At 47.1% G+C, this 27074-nt stretch overlaps 1 protein-coding gene and 1 pseudogene across 1 annotated transcript in view; both read right to left on the bottom strand.

Annotated features, from left to right (window-relative positions):
• Positions 1 to 15127, bottom strand: part of CDH3 (cadherin 3) — a 39057-nt gene extending 23930 nt beyond the window's left edge. The window contains exons 1-2 of the mRNA XM_037041411.1: positions 14988 to 15127; positions 14663 to 14777 (exon numbers count right to left, since the gene is read on the bottom strand). Coding sequence (XP_036897306.1) covers positions 14663 to 14777; positions 14988 to 15047 — 175 coding nt within the window. The 5' untranslated portion in view covers positions 15048 to 15127. The remainder of the gene's footprint in view (positions 1 to 14662; positions 14778 to 14987) is intronic.
• An 8287-nt stretch (positions 15128 to 23414) lies between these two features.
• On the bottom strand, positions 23415 to 24745 carry LOC118983779 (proteasome subunit beta type-6-like; annotated as a pseudogene).
• Between the last annotated feature and the right edge of the window lie 2329 nt (positions 24746 to 27074).

The following is a 27074-nucleotide window of genomic DNA, read 5'->3' on the forward strand; positions in this document are numbered from 1 at the left end:
GGAATGTGCCTGGCAACTTGAAAGAATTAATATTTTTACACTTGTAAAAGACAAGAGATTGAGAGATGATAGATAGATCAGACGTGGGCTGGGCCTTGGCACCAGGAAGGCAGGTTAGCTCTCTCCAGAACCAGTGATTCGTGGTGGGGGCAGCAGAGCCCAAGTTGGTGGCAGGAGACCAGGGCCCGGCAGGGGGTGGGGGGGCGGGGGTGGGTGCCGCGGGCACCGCCGCAAGGCATGCTGGGAGACAAAGCTTTCACTGCAGCTCGGCCTCTCCTGCCAGAGGCCCTTTTGGAAGCCAGACTCCTCTTCCAGAAAGCCAAGAGCAGAGTAAGCTGACCCGCTGCCACGGAAGTGTTAGTGATAATTCGTCACCACAAAATCCCCACCTTCGGGGACGCCCAGGAGTCAAGCCTGGGCTGGGGCTGGAGCTGGAGCGCTTGGTGGAAGCTATTCTCTAGTGGCCACAGGTGCAGCAGCAGCTTTACAAAGATGACCCGCTGCTGGACAACTGCGTGACCCTGGCGGAATGCGGCTCGGACCCCCATCTGTGCAGTCTTCACCCTGGAACTCGACCTTGCGGCAGACAGGGCGGACCTCCGCATGGAGCCCTGCTCCGACCCCCAGACGACACCATGGGACTCTGGGCTACTCCCCCGAGTCAGACACCCTCAATGAAGACTTGGTTGGGTAAATGGACCTGAACGATCTATTGAAAATGTTCATTTGAAAAGACAAAGGTCCTCTACGGATGTCACCTCCATTTTGCTTATTTCCCAGTTTTTCCACAGTAAAAATTTGCAATCAAAATGAGATATTGTGATTTCCCACCCCACCCCCACCCCCACTGCCACTAGAAAAATTATATGGTAAACCCTGTTATTCAGAAAGCAGTTCTTTCTAGGGGAGTTAAGTTTTGCCTCTCTGAATATCTTTGGGAAAAAGCTACATTACCCAGGCTCCTCCTTACCCTCGGGAGGTGGGTCCTCCCTTAAAATCCCCACAGAGGAACCCAACCCGCAGGCACAGCTCTCTGGGAGCTCGAAGCACCGGCAGCGTGCTCCCAGCGTGAGGCCACCGTCTGGCTCACTGAGTCCTTCCTTCAAGGACCATACCAAAAGAGAGAACCTGGTAATCAACCTGGGACATCTGGGATAGCAATTAAGGATCTGCTGGGTAAACGTGCTGCACACCTCCAGCAAGTCACTTCATATTTAAGCTGTGTAACAGTAAGCACTCAACAAATAAGCCCTTATTAATTTCCAGTCTCTTTTGGGGGCGCGCGCACACACACACATACACACACATACACACACAGGTTCTGATTAGGGCCAAACAAAATGTGTTGTACTTTTAAAAGCACAATTAAGTTTTCGAAACCGGACAGTGATTTTAAAAAGTAAAAAAAAAGAACCAGAAGGTGAAAGTCATCAAAAATCCTGATGTAAGCACAAGGTTAAGAAAAGAATGGATCAACCGCTATTGAAGCAAACTTTGGAAATTAAATTCAAAATGCTATGCCTCATTCATTCACATCTCGCCCATTTGTTCTTTTTTTTTTTTACATCCTCTCTTAAAGAGATATATTTACCTCTTCGCAATGGCCTTCATGATTATCACAGAGCAATGGTCCCCAAACATTGTTGATAAAATCATCTGGAAACCTCTAAAAAAAATCCAGATTCGGTGCTTTCATCACTTCTGAATCAGTATCTGGAGGTGGACCTGGGAGATCCTGATTCTCCCATTTATTTCTTCTAAGTAGGTAAACTGGTATGGCTTTTGGAGGCACTTCAGGGAGTTCACCCAAATTGCAAATGTCCAGACCCTTCCTCTGACTGCCACACGGTTTTCTTCAATATTTCACCAAGATGCTTTAAAGGCATTTTAAACTCATATGTCAAACAGCACATTCATGATCTTCTATATTCTTATCCTAAGTATGGTCCGCTAACACCACCATCTTTCTAGATTATTTCTCCCTCAGATTCCCCTTCCCAAACAATCACCAAGATTCAGGTCTCTTCATCTCTATGCCCATCACTTTAGTAAATACCACAACCATCTTTAGTCTGAGTGCAAAAGTCATCTTTGAGAAATGCAAGCAGATCATACATTTAGTAAAATGAAGTAAGATCACTTACTTGTTTGAAACTCATCAATGATATGCCATGGTGCTTAAAATAAGAAAATAAAATCTTTAATGTGCTCAATCCTTATCTCTACTGTCTAGCCATATTAGGTCTTTTCTTAAATGCATCATAACCCCTTACCACAGACCTTTTGCACATTCTGTTTCCTCTATGTAGACAGTGTCTACCTATTTTCCCACTCCAATTTTACCCAGTTATCTACTAATGTCTTTCAGATCCAAATTCAGAAGTTACTTTTTCAGGGAAACTCCCTCAACCCTCCCAAAGTAAATCCGTTTCCCCTTTTAAAAACTCTCCCAGCTCTATGTAACTTTCTCCCATAGAATATCATTTTGTTTGCGTGTAATTAACTAATTGCCTATATTCCCTATTAGCCTCTGTAATGCCCAAAGGCGAAGACTGTGTTACATTTATCTTATTTCTGTGTTCTAACACTTAGCTGGATGCCTGGTAGGTGTTCAATAATTGTTAAATGAATGGTGAAAATCCTGTAACCTGGAAACTTTGTCTCCAGGAATGCACTCTCAAGCAAGATGCATACAGATTTGTCCAGCTGTATTACCACCACTAACATCTCACATTTATTTATTTACTACATGCTTTTTTCCTTTTTAATGGTTTTATTTATTTACTTGTGTTTATTTATTATTCTTAAAGATTTTATTCATTTATTTCTAGAGAGAGGGGAAGGGAGGGAGAAAGAGAAAAAGAAAGATCAATGTGTGGTTGCCCTTTGCATGCCCCAACTGGGGGACCTGGCCCACAACCCAGGCAAATGCACTGACTGGGAATTGAACTGGTGACCCTTTGGTTCATAGGCTGGCACTCAATCCACTGAGCCACACCTTATTTACTTTTAAAGAACAGGGAAGGGAAGGAGAAAGAGAGGGAGATAAACACTGATTGGTTGCCTCTCACATACCCCCAACTGGGGACCTGGCCTGCAACCTAGGCATGTGCCATGTCTGGGAATTGAACCTGCGACTTTTTGGTTTGCAGGTTGGCGCTAAATTCACTGAGCCACACCAGCCAGGGCTATGTGCTTTTATACATTAACTCATTTAATCCTCACTACACCCATATGAGGTCCCCATTGTTTTCCCTATTTTACAGATGATAAAACTGAAGCATAGGGGTTAAGCGACTGACCCAAGTTTCCATAGCTAGTACATGAACAAACAGATTTAACTCAGGCACAGTGGCTCTGGAACTCCAGCTCAGGCACTCTCTACATTATAATGTGGTCATATTTTACGCCAACTGCAACTATAGAACTTTGAAATGGTGCCATAAAATATATACTTTAATCCTCACCCAAGGATATGTTTTTACCAATTTTGGAGAAAGAGAAACATAGATGTGGGAGAAAAATATCCATCAGTTGCCTCCCATACACACCCTGACTGGGGCACAAACCCACAACCCAGGAATTCCCCTCACTAGGAATCAAACCCGCAACCTTTTAGTGGACAACGCTCCAACCAACAGAACCACCTGGCCAGGACAAATGGTGCCATAAATGTTGCCTCACTCTGCACACAAAACTGAAGAAATGCAAATCTCTGAAATTTAAAAAAAGTGCAAAAAGTCATGTAATTTCAAAACTGGAGGGACTGGTGAGTTGTAAGCATCCCCGTAGCTTCTTCACCCCACAAACACACACTTCACACATGTTCACGAGAATATGTCTTGAATCATTGAAGTTTTGAATTTCTGAGGTTTTCAAAAATGCATATTCACATCAATGCGACCACCCAGAACAACTGTTTATTGAAGCAATATTTGGGTTTAAGAAATAACACGTAAGCTCCTCTTTCCGGGGTGGGGGAATCAGACTAGAAATGANTAGCTTCTTCACCCCACAAACACACACTTCACACATGTTCACGAGAATATGTCTTGAATCATTGAAGTTTTGAATTTCTGAGGTTTTCAAAAATGCATATTCACATCAATGCGACCACCCAGAACAACTGTTTATTGAAGCAATATTTGGGTTTAAGAAATAACACGTAAGCTCCTCTTTCCGGGGTGGGGGGAATCAGACTAGAAATGAACATGCTCTTTAAGAATGAAAATTAACTTTTATTCAGCATAATGCTTGCTAACTAGATTTTGAAATATAAAGAAAATTTGAGAAAGAATACCTTCTTGCTCTGAATGTCACATTCTCAGTCTCTCAACACTCTGGAAAAATAATACAAGGGCTAATAATTTGAGTTATGCAATTGAAATGTTTTTGGTGATTTCAAATGCTTTTTAAAAAAATTTTTAAAAATATTTTATTTATTTATTTTCAGAAAGAGGGGAAGGGAAGGAGAGAGGGAGAGAAATATCAATGTATGGTTGCCTCTCATGTGTCCCCCACTGGGAACTGGCCTGCAACCCAGGCACGTGCCCTGACTGGGAATCGAACCGTGATCCTTTGCTTCACAGGCCTGCGCTCAATCCATTGAGCTACACCAGCCAGGGCTCAAATGCTTTTGAAACATTCAGACATACAACAATGGTTAGTGTGAAAACAAATGATTTTTAAGTGGCATAGTAACCTTATTAAGCTTACAGCAAAGCTGTAAGTTTAAGTTTTATTTAAACACAAAAGCTTAATTTTTCTGGATGGGGTTAAAATGAACAATGCATTTGATCATCTTTCTTAGTAGTCTTTCCTAATAAGGTGAGTTCTGAAAGTTAGACTTCTGAAAATCCAAACAATTTACAATTTTTATGTTAAATCCTCTCCACCTCCACATCTGTAAAAGATAAAAATAGAGGGCTGGCCATATAAATCACGGCATATCTACCACGCAGAAGATCATGGGCTGTTAAAGAATGAGATAAATGTGTATTTAGCAGTCTGGAAAGAAGCCCGATTCAGTAACTTGAAAAAGCCAAGTTGCAGAGTAACATTTGTATCCATAATATAGTCCAATTTTGTTTTAAAATTTTCTGTATGGTTCCCTGGCTGGTGTAGCTCAGCGGATCGAGTGCGGGCCTGCAAGGCAACCATACATTGATATTCCTCTCCCTCTCTCCTTCCCTTCCCCTGTAAAACAAATAAATAAAATCTTTTAAAAAATAATAAAAAAATAAAATTTTCTGTATGTACCCAAAAATTTTTCATAAAGAAAACGGTCTACAAAGATTCACATTAAACTATTAAATTGCGCTTATCCTTTGGGAGTAGAACTGAGGAAGAACTTCTGTGTGTTCATTTCTGATTTGCGTCTATTGAGAGGCAGTGAAGTTTAGTAGTTAAAGCCCAGGCTACTTAGATTTGAACCCAAGCTCTGCTCTTTGCTAGCTGTGTGATCCTGGGCAAGTTACTCATTAACCTCTCTGACCTCAGTTTCCTCATCCGTAAAATGGGGACAATATAACAGTCTCTGCTTCAAGGGTGTCATGGTGATTAAAAAAGCTAACACATAAAAAATGCTAAGAGCAGTACCTATCACATAGTAAGTGCTACATATTTTATTGAAAAATATGTTTTTTACTGTGACCATATATTTATGTACTAATGTAAAATCCCAACCAACCAGCAGCCCACCCCTACTTCAATAATATAAAAGAGTATGTATGGATGGAAGGGAGTGTGATAAAAATAAAAGGCTCCTGCCCTGGCCAGGTAGTTTAGTTGGTTCGAGTGTCGTTCTGATATGCCAAGGTTGCAGGTTCAATCCCAGGTCAGAGCACACACAAGAATTAACCAATCAATGAATGTATGCATGCATAAAGAAGAGGAACAACAAATCAATGTTTCTCTCTCTCTCAAATCAGTTTCTAAAAAAATAACAAGGAGGGGTGGAAGAGGGGGATAAGGGGGATAAATGGTAATAGAAAAATACAATCAAAATAATGTAAAATAAATAAATAGATAAAATAAAGTAAAATAAAATACTCCCTAGGCACCCTGGCTCATGTGGCTCAGTGGATGGGGCACCAGCCTGTGAACCAAAAGGTCGTCAGGTCAGGGCACCTGCTTGGGTTGCAGCAAGGTCCCCAGTTAGAGGCGCGTGAGGGGCAACTGATGGGTGTTTCTCTCCCTCTTTATTCCCGCCCTTCCCCTCTCTCTAAAAAATAAATAAAATCTAAAAAACCCCCAAAACTCCCTAGGCAATTCTGATACTCAGTCAAGCTTAAAAATCATTGACTCAGACGCCAAAGGCAGGGGCAGACCAGTTAAGAATGTAGTTGAGTCCCAGTAGGGAATGCAGGAGTATTCTAGAAGTGGGAAAAGACCGTAAAAGACAAGAAAATAATAGGTCTTAGAGCCCTGCTGGGAAGCCCCAGGTGGAGCTGACTCCACAAAGAGAGGGCAGGGCGCAGGCCTAGCGTCTTGTTCTGGCTTGTACGTGGAGAGCCCACAAGTAGCTGTCTTTTCTCTCTGCCTGAAGCTACAACAAGACGGGACTCGTTGTGAGAAGGCAGCTTGAGCAAGACACCCAGGATGACGGCTGACCCGCCAGTATCGCCCTCTCACTGACCAGCCAGCAGTCGCCTCCTCCGCCTCCTCCTCCTCCTCCTCCTCGCTCCAGGGCCATGGAGGCACCTCCCCCACACGGGACAGTTGGAACCTGCCCTCTGGTTGCAGAGCTGGGACCACAGTAGCTTGCCTCAGATTACCACATAGTCTGGGATGAGAAAGCAGACCTAGAACCCCATTTTCCCTTGTCTGTGCCCAGATGCAAGGGGTGGACAAGAGCATGAAGAACCTCTGGATGGACCTGAACTGGGGAGGCGGGAGGCAGACTGGGGAATATGCTATGGTTCCCAAATTTGGGGGTGGAATCTTCTCAGAGAAGTACACAGGCATTCGTACACAATTAATTACAAGGGAGCACAGACTTCCTTAAGGTAATATAAGACCCAGAGGTTGGAACCCAGGGGCGAGATCAACCTACTTCTAGTCTCCAACTCCAGTTTAAGGTTTCTTGGTAAGAGATGTAATTTCGAAATACTGTTATGTGCTCGTAAACAAGTGAATGTAGGGTTTTACTGAGATTGAACGGGGGGGGGGGGNAGGGGGGGGGGGGGGGAGCCAGCAGTGGTATCTCCTCAGCCCTATCTCCCTCTCTAGCCCTTGAGATGCCTCCAAGTCCTGAGGGAGAACAGAGCTCCCCTCCCAAGGGTTCTGTGTAGCCTGGAGAGACTCTCACACGAGGGGAGCAGCCACCAGCCCTCCCACCTCCTGGCTGTGTTGTCCTGGCTGTAAGCCGTCTCCTCAGGAGTCAGTGACAGAGCCAGAGGTGAGTTCAAAGATGGAGTACAGGGAGAAAGAAAAGTGTTCACTTTGCATTCTTTCCCAGGATAGGGCATTAGGGTTCACTGAACAAGCAGTGGGATCCCAGCACCCTGAAGTCCAGTGGGGCCATGGCCACTGCAGCCTGGTGGGGAGTCTGTTAGCTGGAGCATTTGCAGCCCACTGATGCTCTAAGTAACTCAGAACAGCAAGGGTGCCCGGAGTTGGCTGCAGTGGTGGGAGGGGGCAGAGTACATCAAGCTCCTCCACTCAGATCAAGGCTGGCCTGTGGAGAGGTCTTTGATGCTGGGCAAGGGGAAGGGTGAGGAGAGGCAGATGAACAGCCAGAAGCAGATTCTCAGCTGAGAATATCAGTGAGAGCCTATCAGGCCTGGTATCTGAACTTTCCCTGTCCAGCCCTACATCCTAAAAGGAAAGCCAAGGGTCCTGGATAGAAATGCCCCTCCCCCCAACTCCAGCTCCTGGTGATTAACAGAGGTCTGTGGAGGAGACAGGAATTCAAAGCTCTTGGGTCAGAAGTTAACTATTTCCAATCCTCCTCCAGCTTGGCTGGGGCCAGAGGACCCCCATCTAGCTTCCCTTTCTCACCCTGACTCCCAAATTGTCAGCACCTCACACTCAGAGAACAACCTGGGTTCAAACCCTAACTCCACAATTTACTAGTTGGGTGACCTTGGATAAGTTACAAAGTTAAAAGCCTAGGTTTCCTATCCAGTTAAATGGAGCCAATTCTACTCCCTTCACTGGGCTTTTAGGATTAAAGAGGCTTATTACATAAAGTACATAGTGTACTTTCTGGAACTCAGGCCTTGGCAAATGGCACTTAGGTTGTGTTTTTGTTTCATTTTGTTTGCAAGTTCTTCCTCATCAGCCCAGCTACCTGGGTTGACAATGCTGGGTAACTAAATGAAGTGAGGGGGTTGGGATCCAACTGAGGCTGACAACGGCCTTGTCCTCGGGTTTGGGAAAAGTCCAGAAGCGAGGTCGAGAAGGGATGCTGGTGGGAGGGCCCAGTGTCTTGGTTCCAGAGGAGACTTCAGAGGCTGCCTCCGTGGGGCACAATTGGCACGTCAGCCACATGTCCTGCCTTTTGCAAGCACCTCGCTACCTCTGATATGAGGGGATACTAATTTCAAACTGGACTGAACCCTGCCTACTTTTCTTTTCACCTCTCCCCACCTTAATCTCCATGGACCACCCAGGGACATGTATTTAAGTTTCTGGAACTCAGATCCTGTTCCCTTGCCAGAACACTCCCTGTCACCTCTCACACCCCAACCCTCTCGCATGACTCTTCCCTAGCCTCCAGCTTGGACATCACTTCCTCTAGGCTCCACCAAGAACATGTCAGCAGCCCTTCTTATGTGACTCTATATTTTTTCCTCCCTCATCTTTCATTCAGTTACATATGTATATAAATAAAACATACATGCACACATATATAAATAATTTGTCTCACTCCACGAACAGGTATGTATCTCATAAAGCCTGAGTGTTTTTTTCCCATGTTTGTTCACTAATGTATCCCCCAGCACCTAGAACAGTACCTGGAACTTAGTAGGTACTCAATAAATACTTGCTGCATGAAGGATTCACTATTAAAATTACTTGGTGACTGACCGATCTGCTTCCTCCTCTACTCAGGAGCCCCCTGAGGTTGAGGAGGTGTGGGTCTTGCTCACTAAGAACATCCAGCGCCCAGTAGTAGTTACTTAGACATGTGTTGGCTGAATAACCACTCAACTTGGCTTTGGATCTCAGATACTTCACAGCTTCTGTATTGAGGGAGGAGCTGAACCTCACCACCTTGGTCACATGAGGATGCTGGCCACCCATACACTGACCAGGATAAAAATCATCACCCAGGAAAAAGACCTTACCTAAAAAAAGTTCCAGGCCCTTTTGAGATTTCCTTTCTACTTTGGGGGAAAAGTAATGAGCATTAGCTTAAGGGCAAATAAAAGGAAAGATCTCTCCCCCAAGATAAAGGAAGTTACCCTTAGAAGTTGCCAAGTACATAGTTAAGACTTGTCTCTCAGCACAGCGCCAAATCAGAAGGCAGGATGCAGAAAGGGTGGGCTTGGTAAGGAGACTGTTGTGGGAGAGAGGGTGGCTGAATCCAGCAGACACTCAGCTACTTCGAGACAGAGAAAAGCTGACGTTTCGGCACACAGTCACAGTACTGAGAGCCTCCACTGACCCAGCAATTATGCTCCCAGGTATGTGCCTATCAGATCCCACATACAGTTTCACCAAAAGACTTGAACAATAGTGTTCACAGCAGCACAAGTCATTATATAGCCCCAAAATGGTCATTCCTCAAATGCCCAGCAACAGAATTGTGGAGAGCCACATAATGACTATATGACATAATGAGAATCAACTACAACTTCATCCACAACTACACAAGAGTTTCACATATGCAGGGAAGAAGCCAGATCCAAGACAATATTCTGTATGATTCTTTTACATAAAGTTCAGATGAAGGCAAATTACAGTACTGTATCAGGACAGTAGTTTTCTTGGGAGGAAGGTAGAGACTGGGAAGGAAGGGGCATCTGAGGTGTTGGTAATGCTGCTTTTCTTTCTCGTTTTGAAGTATGTTTTTTGATTTTTTTAGAGAGAGAGGAAGGGAGAGAAAAACACCTATTTGAGACAGAAACATCAATTGGTTGTCTCCCATAGGAGCACCAACGGGGGATTGAAACCACAACCTAGGTATGTGCCCTGACTAAGAATCAAACCCCGAATCGTTTAGTGTAACAGACAAGCTCCAATCAACGGGACTGTGCCAACCAGGAAAGAATTGCTGTTTCCTGATCTGTGTGCTACATAATTGGATGATTCCAGGGATGTCCATCAAGCTGCACCCTTATTTGGGCACTTTCCTCCACATAGTGGTTTCTCAATAGAGACATTTCAGTGTCAGAATTAAAGGCTCAACTGATTTGGGCAGGGGAAGCCCTTCTCTCCCTCATTCTCCATCTCTCTCCAAATGCTTTGCAGAGCTGGTTTCTAGCCCTAGAAACTCAATGCTCATCGTAGGCCATGCCTTCTTCACAAAGCAGAGAAGTGTGGGCATCCTGCACCAGGTAACCAAGAAACAGCGTCTTGTGAGGAGGTAGGAAGGCAGTCTAGAGATCTGAGATCGGCTCCCCAGGCACACGCTCAGGGTGATGTGCAGCAGGCTTCGGCAACTCACCCTCCTCCACGGCGGAGACAGAAAGGCAGCCAGCCAGGCTTGAAGCCTCAATTCCCAAATATTCATTCTTCTGAGGCAGATCTTTTGGTTTTTTAAAATTTACTTATTGTTTATTGATTTTTAGAGAGAGAGGAATGGAGAAAGGAGGGGGAGAGACATGTATTTGTTGTTCCAGTTATTATTTGTGCATTTATTGGTTGATTCTTATATGGGCCCTGATCGGAGATCAAACCTAGTACATAGGGATGATGCTCTAACCAACCGAACTACCCAGCCAGGGCCTCAGGGGCAGACTTATCAGGCATCATGGAACCCCTCTGAGTTCAGTCCTGGCTCTACTGCTGGCTGCCCCAGTGACTTTATGTCAAGTTCCTTACCCCACCTCGCAGCTAAGGGGAAAATAGCACCATCTGCACTGCAAGGCAGTCAGTCATAAGCAGAAAATAATTAATACTAGACTATAAGCATACCAGGGGCAGGATTTGGTTTTATTCATTGCTTTGGCTGCAGTTCTAAAACAGTGCCAGATATGTGCAGATGCTAAATATATATTATTGAAAGAATAAAATGTAAATAAAGGGTATACCCCAGAATGGGGGCTCCGAATCAAAAAGCAATTTTTATTCAAGTTGAAATAAGCAAAACTATCTTGAAGTCGACCCATGTACTGCACTTTGAAATTAGCCAAATGCTGACTGAGGGTGAGGTGAACCTGCTGAGACACCATACGAAGTACTGGATTTCTTTTTTTTTTTTTAATTTTTAATTTATTTATTTATCTTTAGAGGGGAAGGAGAGAGGGAGAGAAACATCAGTGTTTGGTTGCCTTTTGTGCGTCCCCTGCTGGTAGTTAGCTTGCAAGGAACTGGCCTGCAACCCAGGCATGTGCCCTGACTGGGAATCGAACCGCGATTGTCTGGTTCGCAGGCCCGCGCTCAATCCACTGAGCTACGCCAGCCAGGGCAGTACTGGATTTCTTGTACTGTAATTAAGCTGCCTCTCTCAACTGTTCACCATTAAGGATGTACAGACCACTTTAGGCCACTCGCTTTTTAAAAAATTCCTCACCCAAGGATATGTTCATTGATTTTTGGAGAGAGAGGAAGGGAGAGAAGGGGGTGGGGGAAGAGAGAGAAAAAGAGAACCATCAATCAGTTGCCTCCTATACATTCACGTAACAAGGATAGAACCTGTAGCCTAGGTATGATGTACTCTAACCAGGAATCGAACCAGCAACCTCTTGGTTTACAGGATGATGTTCCAACCCACAAAACTACCCAGACACCCACCCAGGGCTAGGCCACTTACTTTTTTTTTGTTTGTTTTAAAATTTTAGAGAGAAGGGAAGAAAGGGAGAAGGAGACTACCTCCATTTTGTCCAACCCCCACTTTCTGGTAGTAAAAAATGCCAGGGAACTTGGGAGTAAGAAATTTCCATTCAAGTCCCAGCAGTGATAAGTGAAGCCACAACCACTCAGGTTTCACCTGTAAAATGGTCAGACCCTCCCCAAGGTTGTCAGGATTCATTCAAATGCCCACTGGGCATCCTATTAAGTACAGGGTCTGAGGCATAAACCCACAGGTAAGTCACGTCTGTGATGCTCAAGGAGGCTCACAAGCTGTTAAGCTAAGCAAACTGAATCCATTAAGCTGTTCCTCCACCTCTCACCTTTAAAACCTCCAGCAGGGCTGGGCTACAGGTTTTCTGAAGTTCCAACTCAGATTAAGAGTTGAAGTTGTTTAATATTTACTTTACCAGCTTCAAGAGAACATCAGGAGGATTAAGCAAGCTCAGAATTGTGGAAATGCTTTGAAGAGGAAAGTACACATACAGACAAGGTACTAATTATATCTGATAATTTCTCTGAGCTCAACTTCATAGGCACCTGTGATATTCATAACCCAGGGGAGAACAGGGGTGGTTGTCCCTTGGCAGTACTGAAACGTAAGAGTTTGTACATCCCCTCAGGGTAACCCTTGCAACAGGGCTGGACCCATCCTGTGTACTGAGGATGGAGAGCCTGGGGGAGAGAGGAGGCAGAAAGATGTCAGCAGCTGATGTCTAAGGGGAGAAACACGAACATTTTTTATTGGGGCATCCTAATTAATGGGACCAGTCAGGTCCAGCAACTTGCTTTTACTTTAAAAAGGCAGCAGCCTATCTCACAAGAAGACTGCTCTGAGCACTAGTCACTTGCAGTGAGGTAGAAGTTAGCCAAGCATATGAACCCACCCTTTGTTTTACAACCCAGGTGTGCTCCTGGCATAAACCCACGCTTTTCACAATCACAAACCACACATCTGACCAAGAGGAATTTTCTCAAAAGATTTAAAATGCCTGATGTCACCGGGAAGCACTCACCAAGCGGACCATGAAATCGAAAACCTGATCACTGCTTCCTCCCAACAGCTTCAAGCTTAGTGAAGTGACGGTTAATCTGATATTTCTTGCTTCAGTAAGAAAGATAAGGCAGACAACACTCAAAGCTCCAGCTTGCTTTCCAAGAATGTCGTCAAAGAACTTGACAATGAGGGGGAGGGGTGGAGATTTGGCAGCACTCCGGTTAGCACTAAGGCTTCCTCAGGGAGCCGGAATTGGATTTGGGGCCCTGCCCAAGTTAACATTTTTTACAGGTTGGCTGAGTTGTAGTTTGTTAGGCAGTAAGTAATAAACCCATGCACAAGAATTTAAAGTTTATGAGGCATGGCCTCTTAATGCCTCTCCTCTGCTCCCTACAGCCAAGAGTTTAAGGATCCTGGCTTTGCCTGAGTGTTAATTGTTTGTCAACCTGCAGAGTTATTTCAGAAAAGATTTGGGGGGTGGTGAGGTATGGAAACGCTTCCACAGACTCAAGGCCTTCAATTCTCTTTTGGAGAAACAGGGGGGAGCCATTCCCTCCCCCAGGCATCAGGACCTCCACGTTCAAGATGTGGGAAATTTGTCCCTGGGGTGAGGGGTATGCAGATGGGGGATAGAAAATTGCTGGGTAGCAGCATTTCTTAATTGTTTTGAAAGCCAGGTAGACTATAGACCTCCTCCTAAGAAAAATGCATACAAGAGCTCTTAAACAATTTTACAGGTTAAGAATCCTCCAGAAGCCCACTCAAGGATCCAGAGTCACACCTCTGTTTCAGAACTTGGGACTGATAGGGTGGAGAAGCAACCTCCCTCCCTTCCCCCGTGGAGGGAAAGAGGCCCCCATCAGCTGCAGCTGCCTGCGTCTGGTACAGTGGCTCTCCACACCCAAGTGGTCCCCACCCCCACTCTCAAGTTTTTGAACTAAAAGGGGGTAAACAAGAACTTGGGAGATCAAAAATGTGCTTTGATCTCCCATACACCGCCCCCTCAGCTCAAGACCTTCCAGCTTGGGACCCCTACTACCCCAGTGCCCTAACATTCCAGTCCCAAGACACTGGAGGCGAGGGGGTGTTCCCAGGGCGTGATGGTCCCAACCCAGGTGTGCCAGACGCAGTTTCCAAGGCAGGCTACAGGGCGCAGACCCTCCGGGAAGGGCAGGGTTAAAAGTGCATTCCAGCTGCCGGGGAAGAAGGGGGGCGGGGGAGGGGAGCACGAAGAAGAGAAACAGACCCGGTCTGTCTGTCGGAGACACAAAGCACGGTACACAAAGGGGGCTCGAGAAGGGCGAAGGGGGCTGCCCGGGGCACGGTTCATGCCCACACCTGCGCGGGGGCTGGGGGAAGAATGTGGACAGCGCATTACTCCGCTGGGGCCAGCGAGGTAGAGCCTGCCACATACCTGCTGGGTGGGGAGCTCAACCTCCGGGTAAGCAGCCGCAACCGGGCCGGAGGGGGGGGGGGGCCCTGAACGTCAGAGGGCTACACTCTCGGATCTTCTCCTTCGGCCGCCCTGCTACATCACATCCCCTAAGATGCTTTCTGCGCCTCCTCTACGCCTGAGGCGGCGACAGAAGTCTCCCGCCCCAGCCTGGACGCCCCTCATGCGGGCCACACCGGAGCGGACCACGTGCGGTTTCCACCCGCCCGGTGCCCCGCGGTTGCACCGGGCAGGCTCCTTAAAGGTCTTACCTTTCTCTGGAGCCTGGCCTGGCTCCAGCTCCGCGCCTCCAGCCTCCAAGGTCACTTCAGCCCCCTCGGAGCCCTCCTGGCATGGTTCGGAGGCCGCGCACGGCAGCCAGCAAACCTGAACGTAAGGAAAGAGCGGGGAAAGAGGGAGGTGGGGTCACAGGCGTGCCCGGTGCTGAACGCCCATCCATGGTTCCCTCACAAAGCTCCCCAGGGTACGATGGGCCTCAAGGAGCCCAGCACGGTTCTCTCCCCGACGCCAACAAGCGGACCCCGCCCGCCCTCCGGAGAGCGTCCGGGTTTGCACGAGGGCAAGGCAGTAGGGTACCTGGAGAAGGAGGAAGAGGCGAAGGAGGAGGGACGCGAGAGACCCATTAGGCAGCCCCATTGTGGGAGAGAGGGGTGAAGAGGCTGCCGCGACGGCGAGACTCTGCTCCGCTAACCTCTCCCCGCCGCTTTGAGTACCGCAGCTCCGGGCGGCCCGCGGGGGGAGGCCAGGTGAGAGCAGGTAGGTGCTGATTGGCCCAGCACCGCAAGGTCCCGCCTCCCCGCAGGTGGGCGGCGGCCTGAGCTCCGCTGGCACCCTCCAGCGCTCTCTCTCACCCGCTCCTGCATTCTCTCCGCTTTTCGGGAGGTGCTCCCGGCAGGGGTTCAGCCGTCTGGCAGGTTTTGGGTTCGAGGAAAAAAAATACCCACCCCACTTTCAGCCTCCGCAACAAGCAAAGAAATATGTTTCTGGGTCTTGCGGCTGCAGCTAAAAAAAGTGGAGCGGCATCCGAACCTGAGTGGAAACAGGCGCCGCATCCAGGCTCCCCCGAGGCGCTGTTCCCAGAGCTTTGATGGAGATGGTGTGTCCGCCCTGCGCCCCGCTGCAGCGGGCTCTGCCCTGCCCCTTTCTCCGCCTCCCACGCCAGCCTGCGATGGGGACTCGGAGGGTTTAAAACGCAGTGAGTGGCGCGGGACCGCGTTACAAAATCTGCTGTAACTTGCAGAATACGTACTGAACGGCAGAAGAAATGGAGGCTGGGACAGATGGTCCCAGAGTTCAGAAGCCGTGGTGGCGCCAAAGCCTTCATAGTCTCTAGCAACCACGACCACCACCACCCCCCATGCCGCCGACAACCAATAAAAACATAAATAACACTTTCTTAAATAAAGGCATTTTTTAAATGCGGCTTTTTATTGGTCTGAAATACTGAATATAATCTAAGCAAAAACTGCCTAAAGCAGCTCGAACACAGCTCTCCTCCCCCTTCCTGGGGCCAAGCGGCCACTCGACGCGCTTCCCTCTTCCCGGCACAGGCGGAGACTGTCGGCTCAGGTACTGCACCCTGCACGCCCTCTCCCCGCCCTGTCCTTCCCCGAGGCCTCTCCCTTTTCTTTCTCCTCCCCTGCTCAGATTTAGGAGTTTGAGGGACCGAAGTCTTTAGATTCTTTGGCCCTCCAGCGGCAACGTGGTGGTCCCTTTGTCCTTCCCACCACCAGGCTTGTGACTAAAAGGACTCATTGCGCTGCGACCGTGGGAGTCCTGTCTCTAGCCAAGCATTGGCTCGGGGTCGCACCCCCTGCCTTCCAACGTGGGTTGCACAAATTATTAGTGCTGTGCCCTCAGGCAAGTGAATTATCCCTTCTGGGCCACAGTTCTGCATACGGCAAATGGGGTTATTACGACACCTGCCATCTATAGTACTAGGGTTAGATAAATTCAAACATACAGACGAGGAGTAAATTAACACGTTTAAAACGCTAAACTCAGTACCTGGCACAGAGCAAGTGCCCAAATGTTTCCTGGTATTACTGCTTTAGGATCCAGCTCATTTGTCCTCTTCCTCCGCCTCGCAAGCCGTTCCTCTCCTCCACGCCAACCTCACATTCCCCCAACTCAGAGAATGAGCAGCGCTGTAATCCTTCAATTTCACGGCTCATGGTGTAGCGAGCAATTGGTGTCTGGAATCAACCGAGCTCAGGGCTACCGCGCGTGGTCCCTGCGGGTGGGGGTTTGGGGGCAGACCTAGCACAGGAAAGCTGGGAGGTGACTGGAGGAATTTCGCGTCTCCGTTGCCTCGCTCACCCTCAGGGCTCGCTTTCCCGGCGGGGGCGCAGGTAGATACCCGCGGGGACGACGTGGCCGGGCAAGTCCCAAAATGTACCCTGGGGCCTCGCCTTATCCTCGCCTCGCAGGTTCCCTCTGCTCTCCAGGAGCCAGATGAAACCATTAGACGGACAGTTAAACACGAACGAGCCTCGGCGTACAGACCCTAATTAAGTAAACACTCGGCTGGAGGGCTGTTGAGCGCGCTCATTTCCGCCTCCTTCCCGGGCACTCAGCATTCCGGGCGGAGGCGGAGAGAGGAGAAGAGGAGAGAAACTGAAAGTCAGCTCTTTCGCCTGCAACTTGGACCACACTGCGGTCTTCTCTGTAGCTCCCTTGTTGATAGTTCGTTCATTCATTCATTGAACAAATAATTGCCTGCTATGTGCCAACACTGGAGACACAATGGTGAATAAAACAAACACCTCCGCACACTTGGACCTTCCATCCCAGTGGGCGGGCCCCCAAGGAAAATAAATAAGTAAACGTACATACTTATTTAGCATATATATGCATATGTGTGTGTGTGTGCACTTAGATAATACGTGCCGTGTGGAGGAATAAGGACAGCCCCGGAAGTGCCAATTCAGAAGGTAACGCTGGAGATTGCGAATGAAGTGCCCTAGAAGGTGTTTGGGTAAGGGTCTAGCAGAGAGAATCCAGCTTGGGTGGGGCGGGGGGAATTCAAATCTTAATGAAGGGATGGATCAAAAAACTATGGTACATATACACAATGGAATTTTATGCTGCAGAAAGAAAGAAGGAGCTCCTACCTTTTGCAACAACATGGATGGAACTGGAAAGCATTATGCTGAGTGAAATAAGCCAGGTGTTGAAGGACAAATACCATATGATCTCACCTCTAACAGGAAGCTAAACAACAAAGCAAACAAGCAAGCAAAATATAACCAAAGACACTGAAATAGAGAACAGGCTGACAGTGACCAGAGGGGAGAGGGGAGGGAATTTCAGGGGAAATAAGGGAGGGATTTAGAGGAACCTATATAAAGGATACATGGACAACAACTGAGAAGGGTGGAAATGGGAGGGAGGGGGGAGGATGGGGGGTGGGATGGGATGGGAGTAATAGACAGAAAACTGTACTTGAAAAATAATTAAATAAAAAAATTAAAACAAACAAACAAACAAAAAAAACAAATCTTAATGAAGGGGCTAGAGAAATGGTCAGGGTTCAGGGAACAAACAGGAGTGTTGAGCAACTGCAGAAACGCATTACAACTTTCAGGACTGAAGGGCAAAAGGAGGAAATGGTGTCCCTGAAGTTAGGGTTGGTGGCGGGGGGCGGGGAACTGGAGAGTGGGGACCACCCCTTCCAAATAGAGTCCTGGTCTAGGAGAGAGGGCTACTGTCCAGAGCATACTGGGGGGGGGGGGGGGCGGCGGAAATTCCCAACCATCTCCTGGTGGTGCCTCCCATGTGAAAGGACAAAGCCAGCCTCGTCTGCTGCTGTGGCACCATTTACCTAGCAGGCCTGTGACTTTGTTAAACATGACTGTCATTTTACTCTTCTGAGTTTGTCCCCAGGACTGGAAATTACTGTAAGTGAGAACAGAACTAACTGCTCCCTACAGCCATAGACAGAAGACAACATCAGAACAAACTGCAGCTGCAGCCAGGTGTTACGACCCCTTGACAGCCCAGGGGCCACACAACCTCCCATCCCTTTTTAAATGCAATTACAATCCAATAAAAGCTAGAAGCTCCAACCCCTCAATGCTGATGTGAAAATCTCTCCACACCACGCCCCTCTCTTTTCTTGGAGAGTGAATAAAAAACTTTATTCTCTACACATTCTCCTCTATGGGAATTCTTTCAGTGCCCAAGGACCAAGCCTACCTAGAAACCTGAGGGCAAGTAAGGCCAGGTGGTAGGGTCTACAGGGCTCATTTTGCACAGAAAGGGCAGGGGCCTGCAGAAAATAGGTTAAAGATACATAAGCAATCGGGAAGCTCGGAGGCCTCACTGAGAAAAGGACATTTGAATAAAACCTGAAGGAAGTAAAGAAGGTACACTATGGATCTCTGTAGAAGCAGTATTCCAGGTGGAGAAAACAGGCAAAGGCTCCACCAAGGCAGGGAGTAGATTACTTGAGCAGAAACAACAAACAAACAAAAAGCCAGTGTGGCTGGAACAGAGCCCGTCAGTAGGAAAGGCACCAGAGTTGGGACGGTGGGGAAGAAATCTCATAGATCCTCTTAGGCCATTGTAAGAAAAAGCAGAAATTCCAAGGCTAGTTAAGAACCCAGGGACCACCATCAGGAAACAAGTTTTCAGCGAAAAAATCCAATAGAGTAGCTGAAACTCCTTCCCAAGTGACCTTTTCAAGAACTTTCCTTCATCAGCATACTAAAACTCAGGCCCAGGGGTGGAGACTTAACACGAAAATGAGGCAAGCGATGTATGGGTAGGCATGTTCCAAGCATGTTTAGGAACACACGTGCTCCCCTGAAAATCTGAGAACTCCCTTTTTCACCCTCTGTCAGGAACCCCCACCCCTGAACTCACCTACCTCCCCGCAGAGCCGTTAACATTTTCCTAATTCCCCAGAGAAGGAATCATTAGGCATTTGATTAGCCTCCATTCCTTGGCCAAGGAATAGTGTCTGACTTTCTTTGCCAAATTCCGTCTTGTCCTGTTGATGTGAGTGACACCAGGCAGAATGACCATAATTTGGGAATCCCTGATCCACAGGGGTTGGTGACAGATGTACTTAATGCCACGGAACTGTATATTTTGTGTATTTTATCAATATTGCATTTTTTAAACAAATTTCTAAAAGAAAAAAAGGAAGTGATCAGACTCTGGGTATATTTTGAAGGTACTGACAATGAGATTGTCCAAAGGACTGGAGATGGGGTGCGAGAGACAGAGAGCATCAAGGATGACTCCAGGGTTCGGGGCCCAAGCAACCACTGGGCTGGCCATGCCATGTCCTGAGATGGGGAGGCGCGTGTCATGGACACTCTCAGGGCATTGCTCAGATCCCCTGGGATCCCTTTGACTATTCCTGAACTCCCCTCCCTTGGCTTCTTCATGCTGATGCTTCTGGAGACCTGACCCCATGCTGTTGGGGTCCCTTTGCCCTTGCAAGGAGGTACCCAGGAGTTCGCCTCCCCAGTCCTTAGCCAGTGACCAACTGGTACAGGAGTGTGGAAGCCCAGCTTCCTTCCCCTTAAACTCTTAATGATAACTTACGCCCAACGTCCCCTGTAAGATCAGGCTGAAATCACAATTTTGCTCAGTTTCTTGCCCTCCTTTTTTTTTAAGGAATATATTGGCCTTTTCTTTAAAGATTTTATTTATTAGACAGAACAGAAGGAAGGGAGACAGAGAAGAGAAACATCAACGTGTGGTTGCCTCTAGCGCAACCCCCACTTGGGACCTGGCCCACAACCCAGGCATGTGCCCTGACTGGGAATTGAACCAGCGACCCTTTGGTTCAAAGGCCAGCATTCAATCCACTGAGACACACCAGCCAGGGCAGTTCTTGCCCTTTTTATCCTACTTCTCCCACTCCTTTTTGTGTTCTTCCTGGGAGCTCTACCTTAACAAGTCATTCAGGCTCAGGGTTGGCTTCTAGAAGTCCTATTGCAAGTAGAGCAAGTTTGGGATTGGCAGAAGGTCTGGACTTCAATCTGGGGCATGTTTAGAGATACTCAGTAGTGGCATGGTGAGGAGGCTGTGGTTGGAGACACTGGTACTGGGAAGAAGTCTGGCCTGGGGATACACCTTTGTCATGGGGAGAAAACATCAATTCTCGATTCTCAGGGCAACCTGTGGAGAAAGGCTCACCCAGGTAGAACCCAGGGCCTTCCCAATTCCGACAGGCATGGCCTTCTTTGTCAGAATGTTCGTACTGACCCTGACACAGTCCACCAGAGCACGGCTGGAACTCTTGTCTCTTTACTGTTTCAAACAGAAATGCACCGTCCCCGTGCTCCTTGTCTGCATTTTGTACGTGCTACTGACTGCCCTGTAGAATCTCTGGCATCCTCACTTTCCTCTGAGTATCTTCCTGCCTCACTCCTCACTCCCTCTCTCCTTGACCTTCTTGGGGTCCTGGGTAAGGACTATCAGAATATAACTTCTCCAGATTCCCCCAGGGCATCCAACAAGGGAAAGGCCTGTGGCACTGAAGTTAGGGGTCAGCAGACCTGAGTCTGAATCTTTCCTCTAAAAACAACTGTCTGCTTGACCTAAATTATTTAATCTCTCCAAGCCCTCTGGAGCTAGTAATTTCTGTTTGATGGGTGATGATGAGAATTATCCCAAACTGAACTCCTGACCTACCCCCACCCCCTGCCACAACCTGCTCCTCCCCCAATCCTTCCATCTTAGTGAAAGGCAATTGCAGACATCCAGTGGCCAGTCTGAGTTGTCTTTCACTCTCTGACTTGTCTTTTACTTCGTGCTCACTCTGCTTCTCTTACATGGGCCTATCTGTGGTTCTCCGGGCACACCAGGCAGGGGCCTGCCTCTGGCCCTTTGCACGTGTGCTTTCCTCTGCCTGGACTGCCCTTCCCCACTGGGTCCTCCTGCCTCTCCCTCACTCCTTCAGGTCTCTCTGCTCCTCAGGGAAGCCTTCCCTGACCTCCTACATAACTGGCACTCTCCCATCACCCTCTTTCACTGCTTTACCCTCTTTCATTTTTTCACCGCACTTATCATACCCTGATTTACTGGTACATACATACTTTTTTTGAGAGGCAACATACAGTAATGATTCAGAGCAGGGACCCTAGAGACACACTGTCCAGATTTCAATCTTGATTCCAGCTCTACTGAACTGTGAAACCTTGGGTAAGTGACTTTCAACTCCCTTTCCCTCAGTATCCCCATCTGAAAAATGGGATAAGCACAATAATCCCTTCCTGATAGGATATGAATTAATATTTGTAAAACACATTAAAACATAGTAAACATAAGTGTTCATTAAATTGTATTTATTCTTTCCCTGGCTGGTGTAGCTCAGTGGTTTGAGTGCTGGCCAGCAAACTGAATGGTTGACAATTCGATTCCCAGTCAGGGCACATGCCTGGGTTGCAGGCCAGGTGCCCAGTGGGGGTCATGTGAGAGACAACCAATCACACACATGCTGATGTTTCTCTCCCTCTCTTCCCCCTCCCTTCCCCTCTCTATAAAAGTGAATAAATAAAATCTTGAAAAAATTTAAAAATATTTATCAAATGAATGAAATCAATGGGATAATAACTGTTAAGCATTTGGTAAGGTGCTAGATACATAGAAGCAAAACCACAGAAATAAAATAAACGTGGATTTCCTGACCCATCACACAGAACTTACACAAGATCCAATGAACTAATATAAGGGAAAGGGTTTTGCAAAGTATCGTCCAAATAATACAAGTCCTAAGAAAATGAACTACTGTTGTTTTTGGAGCACAAACTGGATTTAGACTCTGTGCTAAGCACTTGCATGCATGATCTCATTCTAATCCTCACAACTCACACATATTATCCCTTTACACAGACAAGGAAACTGAGGCCAAGTCCCTTGCCCAAGGCCACGGCTACAGCGGAGGCAAAGGCACAGTATTCTGTCTCACTCCAAAATTCACTGCCTGATTGAGCTGCCAACCTATTATCCATCAATATTTGCTGAAATGATTAATTTGGGGAGCACATATTAGGAAGAATTCTACAACATTTGATCCTTTCTCTTAAGAACCTCTTAAACATATTTGCCTCTGGTCCAAGGTTAAATTCTGAGTCCTCCAAAAAACATTTAGAAAGAGCTTTTCTGCCCATTTTTGGTAGCAAATTTCCCAGAACTTCACTCCCACACGACACACTTAGAGGGATGTGTTCTAAAGACAAGGGGGATTTCGGTCTTTTTTAGGAAGGGCCTTAAAACTGGGTAAGGCCCTGTTTTCCACCCCTCCTCCCCTGCCCAGTGCTCTGCACAAATGATTCCACAGTCTTACTTCCTTATGTATGTTCCTGCACTTTCCAGGACTCTCCTTTTTGCCCAGTGATATCACTGGCCAGCTCTTCCCACCTATCACTTTTGAGTCATTAAAGGTGCTGAAGCAGCTATTCCCAATTGAGAAACCTAATCCATATACCTTCCCTTTCCCTGAATCTCAGTCAGTGCTGGGATGCCTCAGGCACTGGTGAATTTTTGCCAAGGCCTGAGCTGTCAATTTCCAGAGATTAGAGGCCAAGTATTTATGTATATGTGTGCGCTGAGGGCATGGAATCAATTAATCAATAAGCACTCATAAAACCCCGGATCCCTGAGGTTGGCTTAGGTCTAGAAACTTTGACAACTCTAAGGCTAAAAAAGGGCCTGAAAGAAAATAACAACAACAACAAAGTAGTAATAATCTGTACTCAGACCCATTCTTTTTTTAAGGTTTTTAATTTATTTTTTATAATTTAGAGACAGGGGAAGGGAGAGAGAAGGAGAGGGAGAGAAACATCATTGTGTGGTTGCCTCTCACGTGGCCCCCACTGGGGACCTGACCTGCAACCCAGCATGTGCTCTGACTGGGAATCGAACCGGCCACCCTTTGCTTCACAGCCTGCATTCAACCTACTGAGCCACATCAGCCAGGGCAGACCCATTTTTATCCTTCTTCTGAAAGGCAGGGGTGACCTCCACAGATTAGATTTCTCAGGTTCACTTGAGAGATGACTTCCTGTTGGAGGACTTTAGCCAGAAGGAGACTGGAGGGCAGACGAAGAAAAAACCAGGGTATTTCTCCTGCTTCAGCAGTGTCCTGGCAACAGCTATGTCTTTTCTCCAGCTCCGGTGCCTACTGTGGGTCCAGATTCTGCCAGACTCAGGGTTCCAGGGACACCATCTTTTCACTCTCTTCCTTCTGGCTAGGGGATGGATGACTTCTTTTTGCCTAATCTTTAGGTGGCATTACTGTCCTGTTTGGCTTTCCAGCCTTTCCATCACCTCTGCATTAAATTCCCTTTGCTTGAAATGCACTCTGATTTTGTCTTCCTGATTGGATCTTGACAGAACAATTATAACTTATACAATACTTACTATGGGTCAGACATTATTCTAAGTGCATTATGTAAATTCATTTATTTAATTCTACCATCTGAGGAATGATTACATTTTACAGATAAGTAAACTGAGAGTTTGATCAGCCCCAGTGAGATCCCAAATCTAGATACATACCAAAAATTGCCCAGGAAACGAATTAAAAATAGAGGAGATGATGGATGCCACCCTAGCCTTATCAAATGAGACTTGCCAGTCCATGGGGCCCAGGAATCTGGAGACTTTTTTTTTCTCTTTGACAAACTATTTATCAAATTTTGTGTCAGTATGGGATGTCTCTTATTGTCTCTCAGAATCCCGGGATTCATTCGGGGAGGTGGTAAAGCGGCAATGGTGACTTTGGGGATCTGGTCTCCCCAAAGTACCTGCCACCCTACCCCCAATTCTTCTATGGATGCCAGGGGGATGACCCCTCCACTGCAGCTGTCCCTCTCCATGGCCAGAGTGAGAGCATTAGCAGTGAACTGCAGACACTCCTCCCTGGCCATGCCTTCTCAGTAGGGAGCATCAACATACACACAAATATAGGAACTCTCGGAGCCTCCAATGGCAAAGGCCTGTCTTACCATCACACCCTCCTGGGCACTGAGTACACCTGCCCTCTGTCTTGGGGGTCCCAGCCCTTGATGATAATTACCTACAAAGACCGATGCCATCAGGTCTTCCCAGTATCAGTAACACATCTCCTTGAAGAGACTGGCCACCATGTGTACAGCGGAGGCTCATTCAGCTCAATACTGTGGAAACCAAGCTGATAGGTAACAGCATCAAGCTACTGCCTGGGTATCAGCTGTGGACCCTGAGCAGCAGCAGAAAATACAATCATGAATAGGGGTCAGTTTGTCAGTGATTCGATTGGTGATGTAGGACCTGGTGACTGTTCTGGAATCAGTCCCCAGAACCACACCCCTGTCAAACTGCAGGGCCATAATAGTGGTCTTTCACATCCAATCACAAAATTACCACACGGCATCCCCGGGATACCTCTCCCCTGCCTCCAACACGGCACAGACCACCTCCCGCCTGCCCCCCCACCAGTTCTCCCAATGCACTCAGGCCTATTCTTCCATCGCATTAAGACTTGTGCACATCTCCTGAACTCGGAGTCCTTCCTCACCCCTGGAATCTGGAGAGTTAACAAGCTCCCAGCTCTGATCAGTATGGCTCACTTGGGTGGCACTGTCCCGCCAAGTGAAAGATCATAGGTTCGATCCCAGTCACCGTGTGAACGAGAGGCAGCTGATGAATGTTTCTTTTCCTCTCTTTCTCCCTCCCTCCTCCTTTCTCTAAAACTCAGCAAATAAATAATTTTTTCTTAAAAAAATGAAAAGCTCCGCAGGTGATTCTGACACGCAACTGCCCCAGTACTCCTCCATGAACTGGTATTCAGGAAACCCTGCCTTTGTTTTGGTGATGTGGACACCAAGATCCAGATCAGAAATGTGACCTGCCCATGGTTGCACAGCAAGCTCAGGGGCAGATAAAAACACCACCAAGGACAGTGCTTCCTGTGCCCGCTGTGGGTCCAGTTCCACTGCCTTCTCCTTCAAGGTCACATGGCTGGTTCTGATGTTTGGACTTGCTCTCCCTGGGGGTCATCTGAAGCAACTTCTTACTGGAAATGTATTTTAAAAATTCACCATAAACAGAGTGGATAACTGAGTGGTTGATATGCAGGATAACTGAGTGGTTGATCAGTGTTTGGAAAAAGGAAAAAGGGAGGCAGTTTAATGCACTCAATCTCTTATTTTCAGTCCTTTCTGAGTAACTTTTGGGAGTTAGGTAACCCTTCCCCCATTTTACCTTCCCCATTCTGACCAAGACTGTGGTCAGGCCAAGAATTTGTATTTTTTTCCCACCTTCCACCCTTCTCCCCTTCCCTCCATTCCTTCTCTTTCTTTTTGATTGTGAGAGTGCATTTATTAAAGCTGGGGACAGTGAGACAAGGAAGGCCTTAGGACAGAAGAAGCAACAGGAGAGAGCCCAGGCGGGGCTGCTGTAAGCTCACTAGAGAGTCAGAGAAAAGGAGCCTTCGGGACAGGTTCAGGGGTTAGCCTAGGACAAGGCGCTGCTGCCCGTTGCTCCCTTGGTTGCAAGTCTCATGAGGTCCCTGAGAGCCTCCCTAGAAGATGCACAGCTGGCGGGGAGCAAGCGGGGGAGGAGAAGGCGTGGGCATGCTCCAGAGGGAGAACACTTAGAAGCTGTACTTTTAATGCACCCAAGGTGATCTGACAATTTGGAAAATATGAGCAAAATCAAAAAGCCCAGAATTTGAATGGACTTCCATAATTACATCAACCTCAGAAGGGCTGAATTTTTGTCTTTTTTATCCCCATTTCTGTATGCTCAGCACCAACAATGGTGCCTGGCACACAGTAGATGTTTCATAAATATTCTTTGCTTTTTAAAATACACTTTAAAAGTAAATAGTGAATGAAATAATGTTTTTTCTTGCATTTTGAAAATATTTCTGTACAGTTACTCACAGTCCTTCACAGAAGGGGTAACACAGTCCTCATTTTGCAGAAGATAACACTGAGTTCAGGGAGACTGGGTGCCTTACAAGGTCCCATGACCAACAGGAAGTGTTAGAAGCTCTCTCCATGCACTTCTCCCCTCCTAGCTGATGGCAAGGAGAAGACACACAGGTGGAATACAAATATAAATGCAACCAGGATACAGGTCAGATCACCTGATAGGGATAAAAAATTCTAACATTTATCACTGGGGGAAGGGGTTGGAATCTCAAAGATTCTAGGGGATACATGAGTCCCTCTCTCTCTGGACTCTGTGCTTAGTCACTGACTCAAGCAGTTGTTGCTTGCCTACTATATTGGTAATAGTGACTCCCCGTCATTCCATTGCATTAAGTGCTAAGTGCTTTGTACATCTTATCCTATTTAATTCTTTAATTTCTCTTCTGGACTACAAGAGCCTTCCTTAGTCCACTACAGCCCATTTTGCCCATTACTGGCAGATTGATATTTTATCATTTTATTTTACTTTAATTGTTGTTCAAGTACAGTTTTCTGCCTTTTACTCCCATCCCAGATCACCCCCACCCTGGTCTTCCCCACCTCCTTCCTGTTTCCACCCCACCTTGTTTTTGTCCATGTGTCCTTTACAGTTGTTCCCGCAAACCCTTCCCCCTTTCCCTCGAAATTCTCTCCCCTCTTCCCTTTGGTCACTGTCAGTCTGTTCTCAATTTCAGTGTCTTTGGTTATATTTTGCTTGTTTTTTAATTTTATTTTTAAATATTTA

This window comes from Sturnira hondurensis, unplaced genomic scaffold (assembly GCF_014824575.4).
Source record: "Sturnira hondurensis isolate 20B ecotype Veracruz unplaced genomic scaffold, ASM1482457v3 Scaffold0003090, whole genome shotgun sequence".
Lineage (NCBI taxonomy): Eukaryota > Metazoa > Chordata > Mammalia > Chiroptera > Phyllostomidae > Sturnira > Sturnira hondurensis.